Here is a 21,146-nt window from a genome sequence, read left to right as displayed (position 1 = left end):
ACCCAAGAAGTAAGATATGGTTGTTATAACAGGGCCATCTTATCACACAAAAGTGTAACTGAGGCCCATGGAAAAATGCTGCACTCAGTACATTACGAAGTTGAAGAAGAGAAACACCAACAATGATGGACTTTCAATGTTGCACCTCTCTCCGGCCAACAGGACAAGCAATCTGCTCTGAGACTACCATTACTTGGCCTTCCAGGAGATTGGGTGAAGGAACCATTGTACAATATGGTTCAATCCAGCTGAGCAGGATTAAGGCATCAACACTGCATTGCCCAACCCTGCATTCCTGTTACTGCAGCAGCTGGTACAATAAATCCAGGTATAAATGAAACAAGCAATGGTGTCCCATAGACCTTGATGTTCATAAACAGAGATACCATTCCAGGAGGCGGTGACTTGTTCTGGGCTACATTTCTACAGCTGTGGCAATTCTTCCTGCACAAGTCTGGCCATGGAGTATCCGAGGGTTATTCGACACAGCCAGACTTCTTCCAGCAGGGGTTTACTGGATTGCAATCCGGAACATGCTCAATGTCCCCTCTTTAGCCAAGAAAGAGAGGTACATTTTATACCTTCCCCACACTACAAAATAACAGACCAGGGATTGAAGCCAAGATCTTCGCACTCAGCAACACAACGTTGAGGGCTCTTAACTACAAACATCAAGCAACTGCCTTGAGGTTCTCACATAAAAATCTTCTATGTGGTATCCACTGAAGGCTCTTTTTTTTTTTAGATAAAAAGGACAGTCACCAGTACCTTCACAGACAGAGAGGGATAAGTGAAATCTAGGGCTCAAGTTGCTTCATTTGGATATCCACTAATGCCATGAAGGTCACAAAAATGGTCTTGAGCTAATTGGTATTATGGAAGTTATAATAATTAATAAAAACACAACTTGCATTTATATAGCACCTTTAACGAAGTAAAACGGCCCACGGCGCTTCACAGACGCAATTATGAAACACATTTTGACACCAAGCCACATAAAGGAGGAGAGAGGTAGAGGGGTTTAGGGAGGGAATTTTTAGAGCTTAGGGCCTCAATATCTCATCGTTAAAGGTACTATATAAATGCAACTGTTGTGTGTTTTAGATTATAACAACTTCCATAATACCAATTAGCACCAATAGTGGGGCGAAGGAAATCAGGAAGGCACAAGAGGCCAGAATTGGAGGAACGCAGCATTCTTGGAGGGTTGTCGAGCTAGAGGAGGTTTACAAAACTGATGGAATCATTAGCATTGCATTCAAAATCTATTCATCACTTCAAATGATGACAGCAGGTCCTAGACTATCCAAACACAAACTTTACCCTGCAATCCTGATGAGGAAACTGTCCACTTTCTCGAGAACGTTTGACGACATGAAGCTGGGCAGCTGTGTGGATCCGGCGGTGAGGGACAGGGGTGGCATGTGCTGCAGTGCTTTTCTGCAAAAAAGGGAAGAGCGGAAAGTTATTGTTCTGAAATCAGTGCTATCGGTGCCACAACTGACCACTGAGAAAAAAAATATTACTCTGCATCAATACATACTGCACTGCATGAGATTGGGAATCACCCATCCCTGGCTCAGTTAGAAACATTTTGAATATAGGATTTTGAACTACTTACTGTGTTATTCGTAGGACATTTTGTGCCAGGTCAGGGTTCGTTTCTATGGAAGCAGTCACCAACGTTGTTAGTAAGCTCAAGTACCAAATCGCAGAAGCATCAGATACTGACACTCCGGGCTTCTTCACTACCTGGTACCCCATAGTCTTAAGTCCATGAATTCTTGTGTCACAGCCATCACCGTGACAACGTTTAATATTTATCTGTACAACTTATTAAAAAAGAGACAAATTAAAGTCACTCTGCTGTCTCCTTGTTTTCTTGTTCCTACTTTGTGTAACTAATTTAAAAATAATCTTTACCCAACTAACACTTAATTTTATCAAAATGTATGGGGTAATAAATTATTAATAACTTTGCATATTAAAATAGCATTCATTCCAGTTATGTGATATACATGTATATAATGATTAGAACTTTGGAGAGACACCAATGGCAATTGTTCTTAGTATGTGGACTAAAGCCATAATCATGTTTTGCCAAACATATAGGAATATTAGGTCTGAATACACATCTCTCAGTGTGTATGACCTTTAGGCCCCAACCACCCACCATAATCATGCCCATGAGCTTCCTCCATCACCCTCCACAGCCCCTTTAGCATAGTCATGTCCAAACCCCACTACTTTCCCCATGTTCAGTCTGACTTTATGTCCCTGTCGTAAAAGTAGTCAAGCATAAATTTTCTGCTTCTTAAAAAGAATGGACAGAAGGACTGGAGCCGTGCAATTTCCTAATGTGTGTGCCTGACTTTATAGAAGTGGAAGATATCTCATTTAGTGCACGGAGTTTGCTGATTGATACTATAAGGAAAGATGTAATCAGACTGACTTGAAGTGCTCTAATATAATACTGCTCTTAACATTGGAGTAATGTTAGCTTTTGCCTTTATTTGTAAAGTAGGGAAGTATGATTCTTAAATTGTAATATCTTAAATAGTTAGAAGTGGACAGCAATTCTAAGGTTGTAACCACTGGTTTAATGAGAAAAATTAATACGAGATATGGATAAGAAAGGATTACTAATTTCAGCAGCACAGACACGGGACAGGCAGAAAAGCTCCCTTTGTTCATTAAAAGGGAGGCCCTGAAGCCTTACTTAAGATAAGTACCTGTCTGAGAAAGACCACAGTCTATAAGCCTGGATGTTTAGGGAGTGTGATTCTTGTAGTCAAGAGAGTTAGAAACAGAGATATTTACAGACAATACATAATTAAATCAGTGTTGATTGATACACAATCGAAGATGTAACTACAAAATATGCGAAGTGTCACGTAGAAGGGGAGAGAAAAAGGTATAAAAAGTGGGTGTTGGAACAGATGCTTCAGAATTTGATTATGGTCTGATCAACCTGTATACCGAGCTCGGAACTATAGTGCGTTTGAATTCTCCAACTAAATCTCGCATGGTTTTGTCATAAGTACTGCTGTTAAGTATATATTTAATTATTGTATGATTAATAAATATATGACATTTGAAATTCAATGTTGTGAAATGTATTGATTTGATAAGAACACACACATTTACCTATTCTGGAATAATACAATCTTTAACAAACATAAGTTTCCATAAATAAATAAGTTACCTCAAAATATGCTTTCTAAGTTTCCAAGTTTTATCAAAAAAATTCTTTAAGCCTCAAAAAGGGTTCAGGAAAGATTTGTTGTAACAACCAAAATAGAGGCAAGTTGCTTATCTAAATCAGTTTCCTAACTGTCAAAGAAATCATCATCACAGGTGCTGCTGTTCACAGGTATAATCTGTCAGAGCAGTTTAAAACAGAAAACAGCAAATTTGCCAGAAATGAAGCAACGAGTGGTCAATCCCTAATTGCTTTCAAAATATTTAGGAAAAAGCAACAAAGCTTTTAAATCTTCACAAGGTGAGGGGACACATATTTCACCTTGAACTCTTGTCGATGCACAGATCGCATGCTGGGAGACAGTACAAACTGCACATGCTCAGAATGTACAGCTGTGGTTGAAATGTCTCAACTCTTCAGGTAAAGGTATGTACTCAAAGTCCAGGCTAATTTTGGACATTAAAAATTTCAGTTACTAAGAAAAATGATAGCCGAATTGTTTTACAAAATGCATCGCATGATTTGGCTGGTTCATCAACAAACCATTATGGTAAAAAGTTGACACTATAAAACGTCAACATTGGATATAACCACTGTGATATTTTAACATGCAGTCTTTCTATTGGAACAGCAGTACACAGGAAGCAAGGTTAGTGTACAGGAAGTGCATGCCATATGCAATATTGTTATTGATACAAAGTGTGTATATCATGCACGTATTTCTGGTGCAGATTAGGAAGTATCAACCCATTTTTTTTTTTAAACCACAGATGCAAAGATTTTTATTTTGTATGTTGTGTAAACATGCTAAAGGAATCATAGATTTTTACAGCACAGAAGGAGGCCATTCTGCCACCATGCCTGTGCTGGCTCTTTGAAAGAGCGATCCATTCCCCTGTTCTTTCCCTGTAACCCAAATATTTTTCCTTTTTAACGATATATCCAATTCCCTTTTGAAAGGATGATAATGCAGGATTTCACACAAGTTCCACTGTAGAACACACCTATTCTACAAGTCAGTTCAAAGTAATAGACCAAAAAGGATGGCTAGTACAGTAACTAAATAACATATTGCTTGCTTCTCCTGCCCCTGCACAGGCACAATAATCAATTCCAAGATAACTACTTTCCTTCTTCCTGCTACAACAGCTGGGTTGAAACAACTTTGTTAAATTAAATAGAACGAGTTAAGCAAGTATCTATATTGTAAGAAAAAATCATCTAAGGGGATGGAGTATAAAAGCAGGGAAGTCTTGCTACAGCTATATAAAGTATTGGTGAAGCCACACCTGGAATACTGCGTGCAGTTTTGGTTTCCATATTTACGAAAGGATATACTTGCTTTGGAGGCAGTTCAGAGAAGGTTCATTAGGTTGATTCCAGGGATGAGGGGGTTGACTTATGAGGAAAGGTCGAGTAGGTTGGGCCTCTACTCTTTGGAGTTCAGAGGTGATCTTATCGAAACGTATAAGATTATGAGGGGGCTTGACAAGGTGGATGCAGAGAGGATGTTTCCACTGATGGGGGAGACTAAAACTAGAGGGCACGATCTTAGAATAAGGGGCTGCCCATTTAAAACTGAGATGGAGAAATTTCTTTTCTCAGAGGGTTGTAAATCTATAGAATTCGCTGCCTCAGACAGCTATGGAAGCTGGGACATTGAATAAATTTAAGACACAAATAGAGAGTTTCTTAACTGATAAGGGAATAAGGGGTTATGGGGAGCGGGCAGGGAAGTGCAGCTGAGTCCATGATCAGATCAGCCATGATCTTATTGAAAGGTGGAGCAAGCTCGAGGGCCATATGGCCGACTCCTGTTCCTATTTTTTATGTTCTTATAATCCCGTGATTGAACTAAACATGATGATATAGAATTTAACATTGCAGTTTGCATCACAAATCACGTTAAAATTAATCTTTGGATTATACACCAATAAGAGAAAACTGATCTGGACCAATGCGAAAAACCATCAATTAAATGAACTACTTGCTTAATGTGAGGCAAGATTGAACTGACATTAGTTTATATACTTATCGAAACCAAACAGCAATAACTCTTTTCAATTACATGGGTGGTTGATGCTTGCATTTTCCAGAAGAGTAACGTATCCAGTCATGTTACTGGGAATACGAACATCACGGATTTCCTGCAGATTGCTGGGATTCCTCCCCAAGGATACGGTCACCTGCTGTGGCATGTAACTTTGATCACTAGCTGACACTGCAATTGATAAGTGCTTGAGTACAACATCAGGCTTTAACCGCAACCTGCAAAATAAAAAGCAAATTCATTCTTCCTTATCCAGTTTTTTGTTTAAAAAAGACACAAATAAACGTATATGACAGTGCACACTGGTGAACAAAGCACATTCACCACAGTGGCAGGATAGAAATGCTTTCCTCTCCTCCTCTCCCCCTCTCCCCCTCTCCCCCTCTCCCCCTCTCCCCCTCTCCCCCTCTCCTCCTCTCCTCCTCTCCTCCTCTCCTCCTCTCCTCCTCTCCTCCTCTCCTCCTCCTCTCAGATGCTGCCCATCTCAGTTGAGCTAAGTTTTTTCTCTGAGCGGGAAGGGGCGAAAGAAAGAAAGGAATCAATATGGTCCCCACTTCCACACATCCTCTGACAACAGGTGAGCAAAGGGCAAAAACAAAATGCTGATGTTGGAAAGATTCAAATCAGTCAGTATCTGTGGAAAGAACAGACAAGTTAACTATTGTGTGTGAACCCATCGTCAAAGCACAAACAGTTGACCTGCCCAACATTCTGCCCACTCTTCTCTGAGGAATGGTGCAGTAAAGATGGAGATAAAATAATCACACGTGTACAGCACAAATAAAGCACATTTTAAGCAAGACAGGAGATCACTGGGCCCTTCCTGCCTGCACTGAATCCAGACCCCTCTCAGGGACTGATCTTGCATTTTCTGCTGTCTCCCCAAACAACCCCATTTTCTTGATTTCTCCCATACTTTTATTTATTCTTAAATCTTAATTATACAGGACCTTTATGAATGCATTGTGGGAAGGCATTCCATATTCCAAAAACATTTTGCAAGAAAAAGATTCTTCTAATTGCTCCCTTTATAATTTAATGCTCAGCTTGATGACATGGCCGCTTGTCTTTAATTTATTTACCAATGGAAATAGTCAATGTTTATCTTGTCTATCCATCTATAAAGTGGTCCCTCAATCTTCTGAATTTGACAAAAAAAGGCTGCTCTTGCCTTTCCCAGCAACCCTGGTCCCTTAATCCTTGGAATCATCCTGGTAAATCCATCATCCTTCTACCAAACTTAATCTATCCCTCCTATAGTGAGCGCTAAAGTGTATTCACTACCCTACCTGGAAACCATTCCAGTTATCAATTGCCCTTAGTGTGCAGAGGTGCCTGCAGACATCAGTCCTGACCTTATCCTTCACCAATTGGGATCCAAGTCCCCATATCCACCAGTCACATTTTAACTTGAAATAGACCTACAGATTAACTTAACTTAGTGTCTTATATATGTCACATAACTTTAAAACTTTATTTGTGCATTCTCCTCAAAAATGGTACAAATGATTAAGTTACTTCAAACTTAGTGAATTTGCCTCAATTTAGTCCGCTCACCTGATCCAGTGTGAGCACGAACTCCCGTCTGATTGCCAATAGGAAGTAGTTTCGCCATTGGTCATTTTATCGACATCAGTAGAGTTTGAGGAAGCTTCGATGGTGGTGTAGCATTTGGTTACCATCTTCAACTTATCCAGCTCTCGATCACCATTCATATCTGTGGGACACTGAATAGTTTGCTCTATAAGGAATTAAGAAATACATTACTAAAATTATGATAGCACACACAAGTCAAATAACTAAAAAATAAAGGTACTAGTAATTACTTTTTTTGTCTAAGATTTAATTTGTTTATGGCTTCTTGAATTTCCTCATAGTAAAAGTTTTTTTTAAAAACCACCTTAACTCACAGAAATGATTTCCCAGTTTACGTGCATTCAATTGTTGCAACCATTAGTCTGAGACAGATGTCCAAGGGAGGGGGCCAAGCAATCAATTTAAATAACTGTTACATTGAAAAACGAACTGCCAAACACATATTAGAACAAACCTTAAATGATGTTTGTATTTGAATTGACTGGCTTGGCCCAACTGAGTCACTTTATTTTGGGAAGTATTTACCAGCCTGTCTTTTTCATATCAGGGAGTCCGTTTATAGCCAATGGATTGCCTTCATTGACAGTGGGGAAAAGGACTGCTACATATGACTATTACTTGTTTCATAGTTTAGAACAGCAATTACAAACTATTTTCTACTAGAAAAGGAGCTAATTAAGCTTAGCTACAATAAAATATGATGCATTGTCACATGCTCTTTCACTGTTAACTAAATTTGTTTGGGCGGATAACGCCCAAGGCAAAGTCAAGTCTAGTGTTATTCTACCAAATACAAGACAGAACGCGTGATAAAATCCAGTAGCTAAAATAAACTGGTGTGTTCATGGCTCATCCCCTGCACATGTTACAAATTTCCAAAGTAAAAAGAAACTCTCTGTGGGGGTAGTCTGAAACAAGGAAACTAAAATAGGATAACGAAACTTCAAAACACAATGTTTCCTACATTACAACAGTGACTACGCTTCAAAAGCACTTCATTGGCTGTAAAGCACTTTGGGATGCTGTGAGGTCATGAAAGGAACGTAGGATTAGGCCATTCAGCTTCTCAAGCCAGCTCCGCCATTCAATTAGATCAAGTCTATGTCCAATTCCTTTTTGAAGGCTGCTACTGACTCTGTATCCATCATCCTCTCAGGCAGTGCATTCCAAATCTTAACCACTCGTTGCACAAAAAAGTTTTTCCTGTCGCCTCTAGTTCTTTTGCCAGTTAAATCTGTGCCCTCTGGTTATCGCCAGATAGTATGCCAACACTTGCCGTCTTGGCTTATAGAAGACAAATGGACACGGACATGGTATCAGAGGTCTGTTAGTATATGCAGTCGTAGGGAAAGTGCGAGAATCTATTATTGAGGATGTGGTAACAAGGCACTTAGAAAATAATAATAGGATTGGGCAGAATCAACATGGATTTATGAAAGGGAAATCATGTTTGACAAACCTGTTAAGAGTTTTTTGAGGTTGTAACTAGCAGAATAGATAAGGAAGAACCAGTGGATGTGGTGTATTTGGATTTTCAGAAGGCATTCTTGATAAAGGTGCCACACAAGAGATTATTAAACAAAATTAGGGCTCATGGGATTGGGGGTAATATACTAGCATAGACTGAGGATTGGTTAATGGACAGAAAACAGAGAGTAGAAAAAAATGGGTGTTTTTTTGGGTTGGCAGGCTTGGGCCTCAGCTATTCACAATCTATATCACTGATTTGGATGAGGGGACCAAATGTAATATATCCAAGTTTGCTGATGATACAAAGCTAGATGGGAATGTAAGTTGTGAGGAGGATGCAAAGAGGCTTCCAAGGGATATAGGCAGGCTACATGAGTGGGCAAGAACATGACAAGTGGAATGTAATGTGGAGAAATATGAAGTTATCCAGTTTGGTAGGAAAAATAGAAAAGCAGAGTATTTTTTAAAATGGTGAGAGATTGGGAAATGTTGGTGTTCAGAGGGATCTGAATGTCCTTGTACATGAATCACCAAAAGTTAACAGCAAGCAATTAACAAAGAAAATGATATATCGGCCTTTATTACAAGGCGATTTGAGTATAAGAGTAAAGACGTCTTACTGCGATTATATAGAGCCCTGGTGAGGCCACACCTGGAGTATTGTGTACAGTTTTAGTCTTCTTACCCAAGGAAGGGTATACTTGCCATAGAGGGAGTGCAATGAAGGTTCACCAGACTGATTCCTGGGATGGGGGGAATGTCCTATGAGGAGAGATTGAGTAGACTAGGCCTATATTCCCTAGAGTTGAGAAGAATGAGGTGTGATCTTATTGAAACATACAAAATTCTTACAGGACTTGACAGGGTAGATGCAGGGAGGATGTTTCCCTGGCTGGGGAGTCTAGAACCAGGGGTCACCGTCTCAGAATAAGGGGTCGGCCATTTAGGACTGAGATGAGGAGAAACTTCTTCACTCAGAGGATTATGAATCTTTCGAATTCTCTACCCCAGAGGGCTGAGGAGGCTCAGTAATTGAGTATATTCGATAGATGTTTGGATATTAAGGGAATTAAGGGAATCAAGGGATATGGGGATAGTGCAGGCTAGTAGAGATGAGGTAGAAGATCAGCCATGATCTTACTGAATGGCAGAGCTGGCGCGAGGGGGTGGATGGCCTACTCCTACTTCTTATGTTCTTATGTAACCACCCCGTAGCTTGAGTTAGTGCCTTCATGACAAAAGGGAAAAGTTGAAACCTGTATCAGTGATTCTCTTTTGTCCCTCTCTCCCCAAGCATGTAGATGTCAGAATGTTACACCGGTGTATCAAGCTTCACCAAATTATACAACACTAAAACAAAAAAGCTTAGAGATATTCGACTACATTTGCCAGGAACAAAATAAACATTCAAGCACTTCTAGCCACAGCACGAGAAAAGTGATGCAAGATTAGGAGAAATTTATTTGGCCAGAGGGTTGTTGGGAGTATGGATTGCTTTGCTACAGAGTGTAGTTGGGGCAGAGGCCACTGCATCTTTAAAAAAATATAAATACTTGAAGCGAAGGAAGATATGGTATTATGAAGAGACATCAGACAATGAAATTAGTTATGGATTATTCTAACAAAGAGCTGCCACAGACAGGAGGGGCCGAACACGCTCCTTCGGTGCTGTAAATATTTACGTTTCTAGGACGTGGATAGTGGTTTTGAGTCTGAAACTGGAAAATTTGCATCTTAGGCCTGCTAGGATGTGTCATTAATATAGTTTTTATAGGGTATTAACAATTTACATTAGCAAGCTTATGAGAGCTCAAACGAGGTATCATGTCAGTCATCGCAGACTAATATTACAAACATCGCTACACACTCTGCTACTGACTAATGATTGGAGCGCTGGAGAACAGGATGACATTTATCTGAACTCCCTCTTGATTTAATTCCAAAACAGGCCCCAAATAGGTTTGAGAATTAAAGGTGAGGGTATATGAAAACCCAAAAGCAGACACACAATACCGTCACTGTACATCATGAAACAGTCATGGCCAAGAATCTAACTGGTAACCAATATGGGAGAAGGAAAGAAACTTGAGTAACCTGGGGGAAAAGGAATTGAAGGAAAGAGGAAGAAAACAGAATGAACCAATGGGCTAAGAGCACACTAAATACAAACAGTTGGAATTAGCACTGCTGCTTTCCAGAAGCTGCTCAGCCAGAACACACAGAGGATCCTTCCTCCCAACTCTCTGAATTATCGGAGAATCTCACTAACCCACCACCTGTCTCATTTCAACGATCAACGACTTCAAAGTTGACAGTTTGGGGGCCCCAGTTTATTTTGGAAAAACTGTTGTAAAAAAATAAACACCCCTTAAAGTTTGTGCTGAACTAGATAACAAAACATAAAATTACAATGGGCCAGATTTTGTCGTCAAAATAATGGTGGGGTAACAGCGCTCGCGGTAAATTAAACATAAATGGTACTGCAACTTCTAGCGACGAGCAGATGCACAGTTAAACAGCAATATTCATAAGTTGCTGCCCAAGTTGAGCTGTCAGCTTTGCGAATATGGCATTTTGTTATCTGCCTCACCATTGACATGCATTGCATTCACGTGGTAGATACAAAGTAAACCCGCCACAGACAGTTAAGTCTCGACATTACAATACCCTTTTAACAACATAACATTGTTAAATCATTCCTGGAGAACTGCGTACAGTTTCGGTCTCCTTATTTAAGGAGGGATATAATTGCATTGGAGGCAGTTCAGATAAGGTTCACTAGGTTGATTCTTGAGATGAAGGGGTTGTCTTATAAAGAAAGGTTGAGCAGGTTGGGCCTATACTCATTGGCGTTTAGAAGAATGAGAGGTGATATTGAAATGTATAAGATATTGAGGAGGCCCGACAGGGTAGATGCAGAGAGGATGTTTCCCCTCGTGGGGGAATCTACAACTAGGGGGGCATAATTTCAGAATAAGGTGTCTCCCATTTAAAACGGAAATGAGGAGGAATTTCTTCTCTCAGAAGGTTGTGAATCTTTGGAATTCTCTGCCCCAGAGATCTGTGGAGACTGGGTCATTGAATATATTTAAGGTGGAAGTAGATAGGTTTTTGAATGATAAAGGATTCAAGGGTTATGGGGAGCGGGCAGGGAAACAGCGTTGAGGCCAAGATCAGATCAGCCATGATCTTACTGAATGGCGGAGCAAGTTCAAGGGGCCAAATGGCTGACTCCTGCTCTTTTTTCTTATGAAAATGAACTATTACAAGTGTGCAGTCTCATTCCTTCAGGTAATAATGATTGTTGGAGAATTCCAAAATGCCAAATTTAAAGATGTTTTACTTTTCCTTTCTCTCTTAATCCAACCTTTCTTTCCCTCTCTGTACATGATTTGACATTGAATTCACCCACTCTAATTTACACTTCCTTCTCAGTCCATCTGCTGTTTATTTCTCAATTCATTAATCTGATTGGTTAAGACACCCTGTTGTTTACCTGTTCACTCGGGTCCCAGATGCCCTGTTTCCCTTCCTACGCTGTTATCAGCTCACACTTTCAGCAACTTAATGGGCAAAATATGTTTTCAGCTGAAGGTTGCAGGGTCAAGTCCAACTAATGGCAGATTCGATGCCCTGCTACTGCACAATCTGGCCATAGTATTTACAGCACAGAAACAGGCCATTTAGTCCAACAGGTCTATGACAGTGTTTATGCTCCACCCCAGCCTCCTCCCACCCCACTTCATCAAACTTTATCAGCATAGCCGTCTATTCCTTTCCCCCTCATGTACATCTAGCTTCCCAAAGGGTACCGGAAGTCAGAAACCATTGCACTGCAGAATAGTTTGAATAGTTCTCTTGTGACTTTTAGAACTGCAACAGGGTAAATAATAAAACAAAATACTGCCCAAAATATGGCAGGCATCAGAAACTCCATCACTATTCTTGGCCCTGATGACTATGACATTTGGATCTAAAAGTACATCTTGTTAATTTCAGTATGTAAACTATCATAGAAACATAGAAACATAGAAAATAGGTGCAGGAGCAGGCCATTCAGCCCTTCTAGCCTGCACCGCCATTCAATGAGTTCATGGCTGAACATGAAACTTCAGTACCCCCTTCCTGCTTTCTCGCCATACCCCTTGATCCCCCGCGTAGTAAGGACTTCATCTAACTCCCTTTTGAATATATTTAGTGAATTGGCCTCAACTACTTTCTGTGGTAGAGAATTCCACAGGTTCACCACTCTCTGGGTGAAGAAGTTTCTCCTCATCTCGGTCCTAAATGGCTTACCCCTTATCCTTAGACTGTGACCCCTGGTTCTGGACTTCCCCAACATTGGGAACATTCTTCCTGCATCCAACCTGTCCAAACCCGTCAGAATTTTAAACGTTTCTATGAGGTCCCCTCTCATTCTTCTGAACTCCAGTGAATACAAGCCCAGTTGATCCAGTCTTTCTTGATAGGTCAGTCCCACCATCCCGGGAATCAGTCTGGTGAATCTTCGTTGCACTCCCTCAATAGCAAGAACGTCCTTCCTCAAGTTAGGAGACCAAAACTGTACACAATACTCCAGGTGTGGCCTCACCAAGGCCCTATACAACTGTAGCAACACCTCCCTGCCCCTGTACTCAAATGCGTGGATCAACCATGGATGCATTTAAACTCACTTAGTTAAAAGTTGAAATGAACAAATTGAATTTCAGTTAAAATATTGGGTATGGAAAGTAAAATCTTCCCCCACAACCTTAACAGCACCACAAAAATATATATCTACCAGGTGCTAATTTGGCAACTGTTAATGCAACAGGCAATGTGCGTCATAAGGCTATTCAGCCACAGAGAATCACAGCTATGCCTGGTCCTGTCTCAGCTATGGCTCAGTGGGTAGCTCACTCCCTCTGAGTCAGAAGGTTGTGGGTTTAGGGACTTGAGCACAAAAATATCTAGGCTGACACACCAGTGCAGTGCTGAGGGAGTGCTGCACTGTCGGAGGTGCCATCTTTCCGATGAGACGTTAAGCCGAGGCCCCGTCTGTTCTCTCAAGTGGAGGTAAAAGATCTCATGGCATTATTTCGAAGAAGAACAGGGGAGTTATCTCCAGTGTCCTGGCCAATATTTATCCCTCAAACAAAAAAAACAGATTAGCTGGTCATTATCCAAGTCTTCTTTTCTAGCTACATAATTACAGTTCACTTATAGCATGCCACACATTTAATTTGTATAGTGGCAAATTAATTCTGCCTTCGGGGGGGGGGGGGGGGGGGGGGGGGGTGGAGAAAAGAGGGGGAAATCAAGTGTTACACTTTCCCTGGACTCAAGCAGCTTAAGCAAGCTGATTTGCTGAAATGTGGATCAAAGATTCCAAAAGCCGACGAATTTGAAGGCTGCAATTTCAATCACATAGTTTTTCCCGCAAAGTGATTCATGCCACTACTTTGATTTCTGACCCAGCTGAATCTGTGTTTATTTATTGGATTATCTAACCCATGAAAACATTATAATTTTCCACAAAAATCATGTTATTGGCCTCAATGGTATTCCACATTCCTGTTTCTTTTCAGAGTCTAAGCTTCGTCTCGATGGCTTGGGATTCACTTTGCCTCCTTGCCTGCAACTTGATTTATTTCCCTGGCTTTGCCCCCATTCACTTTGTGCTGGCATGGACTCAATGGGCCAAATGTCCTCCTTCTGTGCCGTCATGACTATGACAATATGTTTGCTTTACGTCAGACTCAGTCACACGTGCACCTTATGCACGTGTGCTCACATTATTTTTTTTTTAAGTCCCTTTTCTCCTTCATGTTCGTTCAATCCCTTCGCCGTATAAAATGCAGATTTTTTTGCCCTTCGCCACCAAGCAATGTCACAGGAGGAGGACTAAGGTTTTTTTAATGTGAGCAAATCACACTAATGCAAAGCCGAAACACAAAATAATAGTGTTGGAATATATATATATATATATTTTTTTTTTAAAAAAAAGGAAATTGTTCAGACAATAAAACTAGTGAGGATGTCCGTCCATACGAGGATTTAAAACCAACTGAAAATGCTCTCGTTATCACACAGATTCTCCTGAGTCACGTTACAAACTTCTTGACCTTAGATGTTTGATACCCAAGTAGCAGGTAAGCCAAAAACACTCTGTGAGCAGACACCTAGCAGTTAATGACTAACTATTGCTTTCCACAAGATCTTCTAGCAGGGTGGTCCTAAGTTACAGCAACATTCAAGAGTCTGCTCGAAAAAGTGCAATCCATGCCAACAATGTTTAAAAGGAAAAAAACTTCTAAATAATTTGTTGAACACAGAGCAGTCCAACATCTAGCTCCCATCGCCATTCATTTCCCCTTCACAAGGGAAGAAAGATCCTTTCCCAAATTATAGCGAGTGATTGATGCCAAGAGGTTCTCTCAGCAGACATCTCAGCTTGCTGTATTACATGGTAATATCACAACTATGGGCATTTTCAAGTTCATTTTATTCATCATCCATCAGGTCAAAGTTACAGAAATGTTCTCTTCTATTCAAAAGAGAAGCAAGCTGCTTTTTCAATATTCAACTTCAACAAGCCCTGTGCGGACATTTCCCAAACAAACGTGACCCAATCAGGACTCAAAACAGTGCAACCTCATCTGGTATTTGCTGACTGTAACTGTCTCCGTCTACAGCAGAAAATGACCACCTTCAAGAACTGTGACCCATTTACTCTGAAACTGGACTTTCCTGTATAGAGGAAAAGATTTAAAAGGATTTCTAGGGACAGGAATATTCCAGGAGTGTTGTGTGAATTGCTTTGAGCTCTAAGTGCCACTGGCCAGCTTGTCCATGCCACGCTTTGAAAATAATAATTCAATGCCCACACTATGCTCAATCAGTAGGGATAACCTTTACTGCCACTTATGCAAGGTAATAAGTTTCCAACGACCATGGAGCCAGGGCCCCGGCACCTTTGAAAGAGAAGAAATGATGTGGGAAAACAAAAGAAAAGGATACTAATGCTTAAACAGAGACACCGGTTTTATCCCCACAAGCAGCTTCATAAAAGATAAGTTTAAAACATCCAAATTCCTTAATCTTTTAAAAAGCATGGTTAATAACATTTTAAAAAGCCTCATTCGTGCCACTTGGACTATAACATTCCACATAAAGACCGAGCATCTTACCATTCTTTTTCTCCAACAGCTGCTTTAGGCAATCCTTCAAAACGGAGGAACGCATGGCACATATATTATTATAACTGTCCATCATGGGGAATGGAATTGCATTACTTGGAATTCGGTTCCTGTGGAGGAAGCGCAAGATTTTTGCAGCATGAACACCCATGCGTTCCTTATTTTTTGAAAAGATGTCAACAAACCCTAGAATAAAATAAGGGAGAGAATTAAATACACACCAAAGCAAACATGCAATTAATTAAAAACAGTTACGCCACGCAATTTGTAAAGTCAAAAACAACTTCCCATCAGCGCACAGTGCACAGTATAACTTGGGAACAAAGTTAGCTGGAGTAACTGCTGACAAAGAGGTCATCTCACAACTCCTGCAGTACAATTCCAAGCAGCAAGAGACAAGTTTTTTTAAAAGTTTGCAGGCAGTCGATTAGATTATCCAGGAACTTCTTAAACTTCATTTTTAACTTTTCAAATGTTGTCAAATAACCAACTTTCCAGTCAGTTCTTCACTAATGCTAAAGATGTAACCAACAATTAGAGACCAGCGAGTAAGCAAGCACATATGTAGATTTGTTTCGCCTGGCTAGCTTGTATCATTCAAATCAGATGCCAGACTCCCATCTGGTATCAGTAATATAACAGTATCATTAATTGTATTGAAGTAGGCCCAATATTTTAAGTTTGCTTTCAAAATTATTAACATTTAGAATTTAACAACAGTGTCTAGTTAATGGGAGCTACAGATCAGACAAGGGCAGAATAAATATGTGTTTCACTGAAAATCTGACATGGGATGAATAGTTATAACATCCTTACTGTACGTGAGCAATCGCTGGACCACTTAGTCACATCAGCAAATTCAATCTCTTCCACCTAGGTTACCTCAGAAAGATCAAGAAAATTCGATGGTGGTTCAAGACAGTGAAGTCCTCTGGGAAACAAATATGTCAGGCTCGGAAGCAACGATAATACAGGCGCAGCTAAAATGGGCCGGTTACTTAGTCTGAATGCTTGAGACTAGACTACCCAAGGCATTGTACAGAGAGCTGAAGCTTGGTAAATGCTCTTGTGGTGGTCAGTTCAAAAGATATAAGGATTCCCTAAAGACCAACCTAAAAACAACGCGGCACCTCCATTGACATATGGGAGCAAGACGCTTGCGGCAGGAAAAATTAGCTAAAGATGTTTCATGATGGCACAACAAAGAAAATCAAGGAAAGATTTGACCTCAGGTATGAAGAGGGTTTTTTTTTCAGATCACTAGAATACATTTCATTCATTTTAATCTCAATCGGAGTTCCAAGTCTGCACTGAGGTTGTTAAACTTAGCCAGGACAGTAGGCCTTAGCATCACTGGTCTAGAGGAAAACAAAGACCAGTCAGGTTTCCCTCATTCCAGCAAGCCTTAATGGCAAGCACGTGAGAGTGTAAGGGATCAGGATACCTCCACAATGGAATAGCCTGCTAACATTCACGGACCAATACCTCAGCAAGCGGGGGAGAAAATGTTAAAAAAAATGGAAACACTAGGATTGATATAGAGATGAAACCGTGGACACAGGAGGCTTACTAACTTTGACACTGAGGCAGCAATATCAGGAAATGTTGATTTTTAATGCTGATGAATTATCAGAAAAGTCACCAGCTTGTACTTATCGCAATTCAGTATTAATCAGGATCTCTTTACCTGGAGTTAGGGAGCATCCCTGCAGTTGCCGAATCACATGACTCAATTCTCCCTGCAGATTGGCACCACCAGACGTTTTCAATGACTCCAACATGTTCTCCACGGCAACTGTGCCATCTCCCTCTGCATCAAACTGAGCGAATGCCTAGCAAGAAAGCAGTTAAAAGTGTTACAGCAAGGACATTGCCTAAGCTACAAGTGGAACGGCTGAAGAAAAAATTAAAAGTGCCAATTGCTAATAAGACTGGGTGGGTTATACATTCTCTCAATTGCGTCCACTGTACATCCAAGTTTGTTTTTGCAGCACTGAATTGGTATTTCCTCACAGAATACCCATCACATTAGCAATACAGTTAAATCTGCAGGCACAGAAAAGCAGTATTCCAATACTGAGAGTTCAGTCGTAGCTTAGTGGTATCACTCTCACCCGAGTCAAAAGGTCGAGGGTTCAAATCCCACGCCAGAGACTTGAGCACAAAATCTAGGCTGACACTCTAGTGCAGTACTCGGAGTGCTGCACTGTCGGAAGTGCTGTTTTTCAGATGAGACATTAAACCAAAGTCTGCCATCTCAGGTGGACACAAAAGATACTATTCTAAGAGTGGGGCATTCTCCACGTGTCATGGCCAACATTTTACCCTTAACTAACTAAAAAAAAAACAAGACGATCTGGTCATTTATTTCATTGCTGTTTGTGGGAGCTTGCTGTGTGCAAATTGGCTGCTGAATTTCCTACATTATAACAGTGACTACACTTCAAAAGTATTTCATTGGCTATAAAGCACTTTAGCACATCCTGAGATTATGAAAGGTGCTATATAAATGCAAATTCTTTGCTTACTTATAATTGGAACTTAAAAAATAGTTTTAAAACTTTCTTGTATTCTATTTTTAAGATCTCGCAAGTTTTCTTAAAGCAATAGCTTCCCCATAAGGGGGGATAATCATCACTTTAAAAAAAATGTAGTGCGAGTTTCATCTACTTTCATGATTGCTGGGGAGGAGCAGGGGACTTTGGGCCGATGGTTCCCAAAGCTCTCCACCATAGGGGTTTTCCTCAAGTCATGCCCAGTATAATTGATGAGATTGATTGCTGTGATTAGTCAACACCCCCATTATCATTGGATGGTCAAAGATGAACTTGATGGACCTTGGTCTTTTTTCATCTGGCGATTTGTGTTCCTAGGTTTCCCCTTTCTCTCCTCCTCCCTCGAGAGGCTTCTAAAAAAAGTGGGATAGAGTGAGATGTGATATGTGAAAATATATGCAGTGCAAGTGAGCTACTTTGAGTTAGTTGACGTACAGAAATCTGTTTGATGGCTTTTTGTGAAAAGAGTCAGCAACTTGCATCTCCGGAATGAATCTCTGAGCTCAGGGTGGTGCAGTGCACAGGTTTATGACAAACAAGGCAATCTGTTTGAGATATATACAATTATAAAGAACTAACACACCAATAGTGTACAATCAAACACATACAGAATGCATGCAGCCATTAGCCCTGATATTACTGAGGGGATTTCACAGTTTATACTTTGGGCAGTGCTTCATCAGAGGTAGGCAGGCTTTGCAATTACAGCCATGGTATACTACCAGTTAAATAGTATGGCATTATTTTATATTAAGTACCCTGAAGACCCTACCCAATTAGGAATTTAGTGCAAGCAATGTTTGAGAGGAAGAGCAAAAAATAAAATGCAAATACCTGTACACCCAAATTCTGACTAGGAAATATATATTATGCACAAATTGAAAAAAAAAGTCACCAATAAAGCCAGAAAGGAAATCAGAAGAAACATCTTTACCCAGAGAGGGGTTAGAATGTGGAACTCACTACCACAGGGTGCTGTTAAGGTGAATGGCATTGATGTATTTAAGGGGAGGCTAGATAAACACGAGGGAGAAAGGAATAGAAGGATAGGCTGATGGGGTGGATGAAGTATTGTGGGAGGAGGCTCGTGTGGAACATAAACACCGGGACGGACCAGTTGGGCTGAATGGCGTGTTTCTGTGCTATACATTCTGTGCAATTCTCTTTAAGTAAACTAACGTCAAATCACCCATTCGCATTGGATAGTTTTGATATCAGCTGACAGATTGATTTCCCCAATGCTTCTCTCCAATTTGGGAGGGAGGAAGAGGGAGGGAGGGAAATCACCATTTCCAACTATCCTGCTCTGACTCCAGTAGGGAACTCATTCAATGAATATGTGTACTCAATAATTAATAAAAGCTTTTTAATAATATGATATAACACCTTGAAAAAAGCAATGAAAGGAAGATGTAAACCATAAGTGTGACACTTGCCGCTTCAGAGTACCTGGACATTGCTGTGTCAGCTGTGGCTCAATGGGCAGCACTCTCGCCTGAGTCAGAAGATTGGTGGTTCAAGTCCTACTCCAGGGACTTGAGCACAAAAAATTCTAGGCATACACTCCAGTGCAGTGCTGAGGGAGCACTGAACAGTCGGAGGTGCCGTCTTTCGGATGAGATGTTAAACCGAGGCCCTGTCTGTTCTCTGAACTGAATGAAAAAGATCACTATTTTGAAGAAGAGCGGGGGAGTTATCACCTGGTGTCCTGGCCAATATTTATCCCTCAATCAACATAACAAATAAACAAATTATCTGGTCATTATCACATTGCTGTTTGTGGGAGCTTGCTGGTGTACAAATTGGCTGCCGCGTCTCCCACATTACAACAGTGACTACACTTCAAAAGTATTTCATTGGCTGTAAAGTGCTTTGAGACGTCCGGTGGTCGTGAAAGGTGCTATATATATCCAAGTCTTTCTTTCTTTCTATTAATTAATCCCGATTCATTTAACACTTGGCTGCAGACAATGTGCCATTGATCTGCATGGCTGTACTAGTTCAAGGAAGTCCACTTATAATATACCTCTAGGCATAACTACAAAATAGATGCTTGAGGCGCCATCCCTACTAACCATTCCATTTGTATCTAAGTATTGAACACTTAGTACGGATTCCCACAGGTCCATCTCCGGACACTGCACTAAACATTTCACTGCATCGACCCACTTAGTTTAGAACAAAAAGAAAATTCTGTGCCTCGTGACTTCAGTCTGCAGCCATGCAAGGTTAGTTTCAATTCTCCCTTGAGACACACAACAAACTCCCATCTGATTAATGCACAGGCAAGTGAGGAAGGCTGGAGTTCGGATAGGGAAGTGGATTTTCTGTGGTTCTCAGAGAATGTATAAATGTCAAAATCAATGACATATATTTACATATCAAAGATTCAGACAACAGGGGTTGGATAATGTCGATTTTTAGATGAATTTGCAGATCATAAAGGATGCAGTGAGACAGAAAACAGATACACAAGAGATAACCAACTGAAGATGATTTTTTTTTCTTTTTAAAAAGAGATGCTTTCCTGCTTCACACTTTACAAAGCTGACAGGGGAGTATAAAATATTCCTGATGTATTCATCATCATCATCGGCAGTCCCTCGGGATCGAGGAAGACTTGCTTCCACTCTTAACATGAGTTCTTAGGTGGCAGAATAGTCCCATATGAGAACCACAATCTCTGTCACAGGTGGGGCAGATAGTCATTGAGGGGAGGGTGGGTGGGACAGGTTTGCCGCACACTCTTTCCGCTGCCTGCGCTTGGTTTCTGCATGCTCAAGGTGCTCAGCGCCCTCCCGGATGCGCTTCCTCCACTTAGGGCGATCTTTGGCCAGGGACTCCCAGGTGTCAGTGGGGATGTTGCACTTTATTGGGGAAGCTTTGAGGGTGTCCTTGTAACATTTCATCTGCCCACCTTTGGCTCGTTTGCCGTGAAGGAGTTCCGAGTAGAGCGCTTGCTTTGGGAGTCTTGTGTCAGGCATGCGAATTATGTGGCCCACCCAGAGGAGCTGATCAAGTGTGGTCAGTGCTTCGATGCTGGGGATGTTGGCCTAGTTGAGGACGCTAATGTTGGTGCGTCTGTTCTCCCAGGG

General features: G+C 40.8%; 1 protein-coding gene across 4 annotated transcripts in view; it reads right to left on the bottom strand.

Annotated features, from left to right (window-relative positions):
* zzef1 (zinc finger, ZZ-type with EF hand domain 1) overlaps positions 1-21,146 on the bottom strand; it is a 254,920-nt gene that overhangs the window by 207,052 nt on the left and 26,722 nt on the right. For all 4 annotated transcript variants that reach the window (XM_070857376.1, XM_070857378.1, XM_070857379.1 and 1 more), the window contains exons 2-7: positions 17,184-17,328; positions 15,488-15,682; positions 6,810-6,993; positions 5,271-5,470; positions 1,622-1,832; positions 1,324-1,440 (exon numbers count right to left, since the gene is read on the bottom strand). In XM_070857376.1, the coding sequence (XP_070713477.1) occupies positions 1,324-1,440; positions 1,622-1,832; positions 5,271-5,470; positions 6,810-6,993; positions 15,488-15,682; positions 17,184-17,328 (1,052 nt within the window). The remainder of the gene's footprint in view (positions 1-1,323; positions 1,441-1,621; positions 1,833-5,270; positions 5,471-6,809; positions 6,994-15,487; positions 15,683-17,183; positions 17,329-21,146) is intronic.

This window comes from Pristiophorus japonicus, chromosome 16 (genome assembly GCF_044704955.1).
Source record: "Pristiophorus japonicus isolate sPriJap1 chromosome 16, sPriJap1.hap1, whole genome shotgun sequence".
In the NCBI taxonomy this organism is placed as follows: Eukaryota; Metazoa; Chordata; class Chondrichthyes; family Pristiophoridae; genus Pristiophorus; species Pristiophorus japonicus.
This window is presented reverse-complemented; position numbering and strand designations above follow the sequence as displayed.